The sequence below is a fragment of the Phyllostomus discolor genome, chromosome 13 (genome assembly GCF_004126475.2).
Source record: "Phyllostomus discolor isolate MPI-MPIP mPhyDis1 chromosome 13, mPhyDis1.pri.v3, whole genome shotgun sequence".
NCBI lineage: Eukaryota > Metazoa > Chordata > Mammalia > Chiroptera > Phyllostomidae > Phyllostomus > Phyllostomus discolor.
This window is the reverse complement of record NC_040915.2, coordinates 9,121,375-9,130,560: the sequence shown is the minus strand read 5'-3', so window position 1 is coordinate 9,130,560 and position 9,186 is coordinate 9,121,375. Positions and strand designations below refer to the sequence as shown.

Below are 9,186 nucleotides of genomic sequence, written 5' to 3'. Positions count from 1 at the left end.
CCCCTCTACCAGGTAACATCCCACACACCATTAGTTTCTACCTGTCCAACTCCTAGCCATCCTGCAGGAGTCAGCACAAGTGGTCCCCTCCTCCAGGGAGCCCACCCTGAAGCCCTTTCTATCCCTGGTGGGTGAGGTGCCCTTCAGGGAATTCAAGATCCTGTGCAGGCCCCCCCCCCCCCCCTCACAGGGGAGTTACCGGTTCTCCTTTCCTCACCTGAGAGCTCGGGGACACAGGGAGCATTCTGTCCTGATGACCAGAGTAACGACGCTCCATCCGTGTTCTGAGCACTGACTGCGCATGAGGCCCCCGTCTGGACTAAGTGCTTTGCATGCATTTCCTCATTGGGTGCCCCCTCCCCAGAGACGACCGCCATCACTCCACTTCACAGTTAAGGGAGCAAACCTGGCTTCTTGTGTTGGCTGCGTTGTCCACTAAGCCCGTGTCCTCGGGCGGGTTCTGTAATGTTTCTGAGCCCACTGGTGCTTGGAACCGCTGCCCCCACGGCCCCACGCTCTGACTTTCAGCTTTGTCTCCATGATCAATGAGTTGGTGTCCTCTGGTGAGGTTTTCTGTGGACTCACATTGGGCCATTTCAGGGCACTTGAGTCAGAGAAGCACGGACTCTTCCCCCATCCCACTCTGAGCACTAGGCCTTCCTCACAAACCCCTCCGCTGCAGTCCCTTGAATGGCTCCGCCAGACTTCTGCTGCCCTCGCCTCCCGCCTGGGAGAGCAGTCCACAGGGTTTAGGGGTGCTGCCACCTGGCGGCCATAGGTCATTAGGACTCAGGGGAGAGGGTAGCGCGCTGGCTTGGTGGGTTGGATGCAGGGCCCCTCTCTGCTTAGCGTATTGCCAGCAGTCAGCGGTAACAAGTGTTTGGGGAAGGCAGGGCAGCTGGACTCCAGCAAGGACCACCCATCAGGCACCAAGGCTTCATGGTTAAGTCCAAGAGTCCAGACTGGGTCCAAGTCCTCTTTCTGACCCTCTCCAGACACGTGGCCTCGGCCCACTAATCACTGTGAGTCTCAGCTTCCCAGTCTGGACAGTGGGTAGCCTCCCCCTCCAGTGTTAGGGCCACGTTCCCCATCAAGAACCTGAAGCTTCTTCCTAGAGCATCCTCTTCACGTCATTGTTGTAAAAAGGGAATTAATATTAGACTCATGCCACTTATGTATCCAACTCCAAAATCATGTTTGTTTTAAGCAAAACCTAGAGCCTTCCGAGACCTGGGGTCTGTGCTGCTGCCGGTCGGCTCCACCCGCCCCTCTCCCCAGGCACCTCTTCACCCTGCTCTGTGTCAAGGGCTCTGCCAAGGGCAAGCCTCCCTCGGCTCGGTGCTTGGCACCTACCTCATCCAGCCCTCACACAACAACAACAGGTGACCCTCGTCTTACAGAGCAGACACCAGGTTCAGAGAGGCTGGGTCACTAGTCCAGGTCTCTGATGTCAGAGTCTTCGCCTGCCCACCAGTGCAGAAAGCCCCAGAAGCTCCTGTTCTGTCCCTGAGTTCTCCAAGGAGCACACGACAGGGGACATCTGCTGGAAGGGGCTGTCCTGGCCGAGGGGGCCACGCAGAGGGAAGACAGCACCTCTACTCCCCCTCCTTCTGCCCGATTCCTGCTGGCCTGTGGAAGGTGCAGCCAGACAGGGCTTCCTCTTGCCAGGTCAACTCCCTGGCAGTTTCCGTTCCCTCTTTCTGAGAGCCGCTCTGAACTGAGTTACACAGGGGCTGGGAACACATCTCTTCTGCCCACCCTCTCGGGCCAGGGTTGGGAGTGCAGGCAGAGCCCCCCTCTCACGGTGGCAGGAGGCAGTGGGAGGAGGTGTCCCCCTCCCAAGGGAGGACAATGAAGGCCCAGAGAGAGAGATAGGGCTCACCTGAAAGCCCACACATCAGGGCAGCAAAGCCTCCTGCCAGGCTCCTGCCCAAGGCCCACTGCCCTCCTCCTCTGGTAGGCGGGAGTACATGAGGATCATCAAAACTGGACGGCGGGAGGAGAAGACCCTTTCCCACAGTCCAGAGACACTCAGCTGGCCAGGCAGTCCGGGCCAGGGAGACCGATGGGCAGAGAGGAAAGGCTGTGGAACGTGGCCAGCCACCTTCCATTCAGTTGGCTCAGCCCCATGTGCGTTTGCAGCCCCTGAAGCCCCTCAGAGTGGCCACTGGGCTTCTGTTTATGCATCCACCTGCCGGGGAGGTACAGCTGTCTGTACTGAGCAGGGGCACAGCGTTGGCCAGAGCCCTGGGCTCTACCCGAGCTGTCCAAACTACATGTGGCTCCTCTTCCACACAAGCCAGTCCACGTGCCTGCAGTGTTACTATGAGAGCCACCACCTGGAGCAAGAATGGCGTGGATGAAGGCAGAGGTCAGGCCCACCCTTTCACAGCCATGGAAAGCCAGTGACTGTCAGCAGACCGCAGCCAGGTGGGAGGCCTGGAGCAGACTCTCACACAGCCCCCCAGAGGAGCCCACTCTGTTGAAATGATCTTGGACTTCTGACCTCCAGGGCTGCCAGACAGAAGATTTCTGTTGTTTAAGCCCCAGTGTGTGGTACTCTATAATGGCAGCCCTAGGAAGCCAATACGCCAGTCAGCACCTCCCTGCAGATATAATTCAGTATTCCGACCTTACTACCACAGGCCTGTCCTAGGGATTCATGGGCCTGCAAGCAGGCCATCTGGAGCAGTGTGCCTGGCCTCTTCGGCTTCGCCTACGGTTTTGAGCTTCATCTGTGTTGTGTGTGCATCGTTAGTTCATTCTCTTTCTACTGCTGTGTAGTATTCCATCGAATGTGGTATACAATTGATTTATTAATTTTCCTCTTAATGGACATTTGTGTTGTTTCCAGCTTGGGGTTAACGCTTGGTTTGCTCTAGGGGCAGACACAGTTCCCGTTTCTGGGGAGGCTGGTTCCCTGGGGGACCCTTGGTGGTACACTGGCTGGGACAGGCAGGGGCAGGTAACGGTTTTCAGAGTTCTCTGTTTTTCCTTCTTAGTTACTAAGCAACCAACTAGGGTTTAAATGCTCAGAAAAGAGGAAGAAGGCAAGGAGCAGTGAATAGGACCCAGAGGGGCTTAAATTCGATTATCCCTGGGGTATGGCCTGCTGAGACCTCTGGGGCCGCAAGAATCAGCCCTGAGGGGTGAGTCAGCAGCCGGCCTGGGCAGCGAGGCAGAGCAGGGAGGCTCCTGCTGGTTGACAGGGGTGGCCCGGCTGGTACCACTCACCTGTACACCCTCCAGGAGTCCCCAGCAGGGAGGTTGTTGGAAAAAGAGAAAGGATTGTGCTCCCAGCTCATTCTGGGGCCTTGGGCCACGCACTGCCCATCTTAGGGCCTTAGGTGCCTCCTGTATAACATGGACACGGGTCTATTGCCACCTTGGCAGGTTGGCGGGCACGGCGGAGCAGTACGAGCACAACTGGGAAACTGCGAATAGTTGTGTAGGGGGAAGAGTTAGTGCCATCGTGGCACTGGGTCACTTCTAGGACAGCTGAGCCCACGGTGCTGAGCAAGCATCCATCTCGCTCTCTTCCAGACTGCCCTTGGAGGCCAGCAGACCCCAGGAGGAGGGGACTTGGAAAGTGGCTGTCTTGCTGTCCTCCTGCAAGTGGGGCCACCCTGTGTGAATGGCTGTTTTCTCCCTTCCCCTGAAGCCCTGCCTTTTCCTGGGCTCTCAGGGGACTGCCACATTGCCCCAGCCCAGCCATAATGCTCCCTTCACAGCCTCCCACAGCCAGTGGGGGTGCCAGTGGGCTGCCCCTGGCCCTCTGTCCAAAGAGGCTCCCCTTCCTAATAAGCCTGGGGTGCTTTGCCCCCACCTGACTGATGGGAGAGAAGAAGGACATGGCTGATACCCTGAACAAACCTCTCAGGTCCCTGGGGACACAGAGCCATAGAGACTGGCTGAGCTGAAACCCGGGAGGGAGCCAATCTTTCTGGGGGCCTCTCCTAGCAGGACTCCCAGACTAGGGGTGCTAACACTCTCAGCTGTGGGATTGCACTTCTGCAATAGAAAGTCACACTTCATTCTCTCTCCTAAAAGGAGAAGGGAAGAAGCAACAAAATGGTGAGAATTCCGATACAGCACATCCCTGAACCACAGCCGTAATGGTCGTTTTCGAAAGTGCCCATCTGGGATCCACTTCCTCCCAAGAGCTCACAGCAAAAGCGCCAGAGCCAGCTGTGCCCCTGGAGGTAAGGTGGTGGAGGCAGAGGGGTTTGAACCTGCAGTGAGGGGAGGAGCCCTTGTGGGGCTGGCAGGGGGCCCCACTGGCTTCTTGCCAGGGCACACCCCAAAGTGTCTGCCTCCTGCCTCGTTCCAGAGGCGGTATTGGCAGGGCTGGGGTTCTGATCCCCCAGAACAGCTGGGGTCCTGGGGACACGAGTCACAGCTGCTCTGGGGAGAGTGTCTGCTGCTCTTGAGTGCTCAGAGAATAAGGTCACGTGAGCAGTAGTGAACCCTTCTTTCGGAGGGTCACTCTTAGGGTCCCTGGGACACAGGGTTGCTTCTTCCGAGTGAACTCAGTTTCTGGCCAGGCTAAGGCCTTGGATGCCCAGTGCAGCTGTCCTGGACCGGCTTGCACCACACTCCACAGGGAGTCTTTCTGCAGGTTGGGGCTGGAGGGGGTGTGGATGGGGGCATGTATGTGTGTGTGTATGTGTGTCAGGGGAAAGGGGGTGTCCTGAGGGGCCCACCCCTCACCATCAGACTGGAAGGTCCCCATTATTACCCAGCTTCGTCCATTAGGCAGGAGGAGCAGAGGGGCAGGGACTCAGAGGGACATTGAACCTGTACCACATGCAACAGGCTCCCTGTCCCACAGCCTTTAAGAACCAAACTGCAATACGGGGTCAATGTAAGCCTGATTCCATGTGATTCTCATTTAGCTGTTTGGCAAATGTGCCCTCAGACCCCCCACTGTGGCTGCACCCCCGTCTGCACGGGGCAGTGTGGAAGCTCAGGCCACACGCTGCCCTTCGGAGGCCTCGGAGAGATGGGAGGAGGGGAGCTCAGGGAGGACAGGACAAGGACCCAGAGCTCTGACATGTCATGCAAGGAGGAACTGAGTGGGGGACGGCCAGGTGGGTGCCCAGGTCAGAGGGGTCTTCCTGCTGTGGGGGCCAGAGGGCAGGAAGCGGAAACTACCTTCCTAGAAGAGGTCACATTGGCATCAGGCCTTTGGAGAAGAGCAATATCTGGACACAGAGTTTGGGATGGAAGGTATGTTCTTAGTAGGGAAAACTGTGTGAGCAGAAGCCTGGTGCTGGGAAAGTGTAGGATTAGTTGTTCAGACCCACTCAGCCCTGCTGGAGGCTGGTTTCTGCTGCAGGCGGGGGCAGGTCCCAGACCACATGGTGTTGGTGGCCCCGGGGGAGAGCTGGTGTCCCTCAGACCCATGCAGGAACAAAGCTGGCCATTGTACGTAGCCTTCCCAGTGGTGCCAGTGACTCTAAAGGACAAATTACTGGAGATGGAGTGGCTGGGACAGTGTGTGTGTTTCACACTTCGGCAGCACACTGCCAGCGGCCCTCCGTGGAGCCTCGGTTAGTCTTTGAGCAGGAGACCTCCCAGGCCAGGGTCTGCCTTCTGCCCCAGACCATGAGGATGTGACACACTGTCCGCATTCAGGCCCATAAGCACTTGGCTTCCCGTGGGAATGTGCTGGCTGTTTTTATTCCTCCTTCGGGTGCCCAGGCAGCCTCTCTGGTCTCCCAGGGGCAGACGGGGTTCCCCTCTTCTGTGCCCCTCCGTATGCCTAATGCTAGAAGCTCCTGTCTCTCCCACCAGCTGGGGGCTTGTTCTCTTATGTGCCCTGGACCGCAGCAGCTTGTCAGAGGAGGGCCCAGCAAGGGTTCTCTTGTGACTGTCAGATGCGGGGAAGGTAGATCCTGTCTGTCCTTCCCTTTCTGTGAAGCACGGCCACACTGTCCCCAAATACAAGTAGTCACCAGAATCCCACTCAGCAAGCTAGAACATCTTCTGCTTTGCATAGGCAAGCTCGGGCATACCTACATTACAGAACAGAACATGAAAATTCAGAGAGGGCAGGCGGCAGGCCCCACTCACAGACGGGAGAAGCGAAGCTGGGCTGGAATCCGTACCAGTGCCCATGGTCGGTGCTTGGCTCTGTTTGGCTGGAGGTGGTCTGAGGTGGGCAAGTGTGTCTGGGCTCAGCAAGTCAGAGGTGGGTCTGGCCCAGCCATGCCTGTGTGTCTGTGTTCCATCCTTCCCAGGCTCGCATCCATGGAAAGATGCCTCACGGTCCTGCAGGTGAGCCTGCACCACCCCACCCAGGGCCCCGCCGTCTTCGCCACTGTCCCCCTGAGGCTGCAGCACCACACCAGCCCGCTGCTGCTGGGGCGGGGCCTGGACACCCACCTCCGGTTGCATCCCCCTCGCCTATCCCGCCAGCACCTGTCCCTGGAGCCCCACTGGGAGAAGGGCGGTACAGCACTGGCCTTCAGCCTCAAGGCCCTGAATCTCAGGGGCCGACTGTGGATCCACGGGCTGATGCTGAGATTCCCGGAACAGGTCCCCCTGGGCACCATCAACAGAGTCGCCCGCCTTCTCCAGCATCCGGATGGTGGTCTGCGTGGAGGGAGGCGTCTCCCTGGAGGCCTTTGTCTGCTGCTTCCAAGCAGCCCCTCGCCCCTGATTTGCAGGCCCAAGGCTGAGGAGACTGACGAATGGGAAGACATCCCGGGGGAGCCACCTGCCCCAGGTTCAGAGCGACTGGCTCCAGGCCACCTGGGCTTTCTCCGTGGCCCTTCCCAGACTAGGGACAGCTCACCCCAGCCAAGCATGGGAAGGGGCCCAGAAATACAGCTCCAGAGGGAGCCCACAGACGGCGCGCTCTGCTAGCCCCACCGTCAAGAGCACGCCTTGGCTGAAACAGGGCTGGAAATATTCAAGCTACAACAGGCGACTCTGACAAGTGGGGCCTGCCTGGCTAATAATGAACCAATTCTGCAAACACGAACAGCCTGGGGTGGGGGGCGGGGGAAGTGTCCTCCATGCTTCCAGCTCTGCAAGGCAATGGGAACGTCATATACTTTAAGAGGCGCTGAGGGGCTCTGGGAGCGCTCCTCAGCATTTTTCCACATTTCACGGTCTTGTCTGACTAGGAGTTACTTTATGTTGCTAATTTTGTGTGCTGCTTAAGAGTGGGATTTTGAGGTTGTAGCAGGAACGCATGGACACATGTAACAATTACGCTTGTGGTAGCTTGGGGTTACCTTCAGCTCTCAAATACCCACAGGCACTGGGGGCTTAGGGAAGCCTGTGTTTAATAAACTACAAGTATTTCATTAAGCTGGCATGCCCAATAGGAACCCCTGGTCCCCAGATGGTCCGCATGCATGCCACATTGTCACAAAGAGGCAGGGGCAGGAACTACAGAAGAGGTGTAAGAGGAAATTGGAAAGGTGGGGGCTCACATTTCTGGAAAGGATGCAAGCAGAGCTCAGGGCTTCCTGGGCATGGGGGGCTGGGGGCTGGGCCTGCCTGAAAATTCATTGTCACCGTCATCCTCCTCATCCTCACGCTCCACTACTCTTGGTCATTTCTGGGTCAAAGCCTTGGCTGACCAGAGGGCACAGGTCTTCAGGAAAAGGCAGCTTCCCAGAGAAAGGAGCTGTTTCAGGATTAATTCTGTGAGAGGGTGGGTGGGAGGTTGTGCTAGAATTTGGGCAGCAGTTATTGCACTCAGGTTAGGTCATACATCCATGGGGCGGGTGGTCTTTTCAAATAAGGGTCCAGCTGGTAGGGGCCAGGTGGGATAGTTTTCTCAGTGAGCAGAGGACCAGAGGAGAAGTGTCTTTGAGATGCTGCATCCTTCGAGCCCTGTGTCCAGGGGGACAGGAGAGGCAGGAAGAAGCTCCGTGAGGAAGTGATGGCAGATGCATCAGTCAGCGCCGTCTTGGCCTTGGCCTAGAGCCAGGAGGGCTAAGGCTAAGCACAGGCATCCCACGCAGGACTTGGGCTCACTGTCACCACAGTTCCTGTTCTGTTCCAGGAGACCACAAGCTCCATGCAGATGGAACCATGGATTGACCAGTGTTGTATTCCCAGTAGTCATCATGGAGCGTGGCAGAGGACAGATGGACAGACAGGTGCAGGGAAGTAGTCACCTTGGCTGTGGCTGGGCACGAGCCAGCTTTTCCAGGCAGGGGATGGCAGCGCAGGACAAGCAGCAGGCCAGGCAGCTGGGTCAGGGAGGCCGCGAAGCCACAGGCTGACAGCAGGCAGAGGCGCACTGCTCTCATGTGCACTGGGCCCTCGGGCTGGGTCCCAGCAAGGCCAGTGCTTCTGCCTCATTATTGAGTCCCCACAGCCCAAATGCAACCAGATCTCCAGGTGTTTATAATCCTGGGTGGCGACTGCTGAGGAAGGTTGACAGATTTGACAGTGCCCTGTGGCACTGAGAGACAGCTCCCAGCCAGCATGTCTTGCCCCAAACAAAGGCCCAGAGGAGGGACAGATACCTGCAGAGGACCCTGGGGGGTGGGGTGCAAGCAGAAGCAGTCAGGATGGTTGGATTGAGCCTCAGCCTGCAGCCGACCAGGTCTCCACAGGACCTGGCTGGACCCTCTCCCCAGCCCTCACCTCCACCCAAGTGCAGTGGAGGCCAGCCCCTGCTGACCTCCTTCCTCAGGCTCACTGGAGGAACACCCTCCCTATACCAGCGCTCTGCCCACACAGGCCAGGCAGTCCAAGAGGCTTCCTGTGGCTGTCAAGAGCTAAGATGTGCCTCGCTGGAGGCATCTGCATTTTGAAAGGAGAGACTGTAGAGGGTCGAGCTGGCCCTGAGGAGTGAGTTTCTTTGCAGGAAGTGTCGTGACAGGGTTCGCAGGGGGCAAACATTTTCCCTTCCCCTCAAATGCATGGTCCCCTCACATGTGTACAAAGCCACATATAATCCAGGGGCTGGCTCAAGGTCTCCCTGTGACTAAGTCATAGAGCTGAGACAGGAACTGAGAACTCGGTCTTTCCACAGCAGCACTCTGGGCGGCCAGGTCTCCAGTCAGCAAAGGAACGAGCAGGAGCGAGTAAGCCCCCGGCAGCGTGGACCGTTCGGTTCCTCAGTTCATCTGCACTTGCAGGGCCTCCCCGGCCCCCACTCTGGGCTGCAGGCGGGGAGACCTGCCCTCCACCGGTGGACTATGTGTGCTGCACTCT

At 57.9% G+C, this 9,186-nt stretch overlaps 1 protein-coding gene across 1 annotated transcript; it reads left to right on the top strand.

Moving 5' to 3' along the window:
* Positions 1-3,988: 3,988 nt before the first annotated feature.
* On the top strand, positions 3,989-7,320 carry TIFAB (TIFA inhibitor). The gene is given in 4 exon segments (XM_028529030.2): positions 3,989-4,207; positions 6,243-6,570; positions 6,572-6,644; positions 6,647-7,320. Coding segments are annotated over 4 exon segments (717 nt in total). The 5' UTR covers positions 3,989-4,115; the 3' UTR covers positions 6,871-7,320.
* The last annotated feature ends 1,866 nt before the right edge of the window (positions 7,321-9,186 follow it).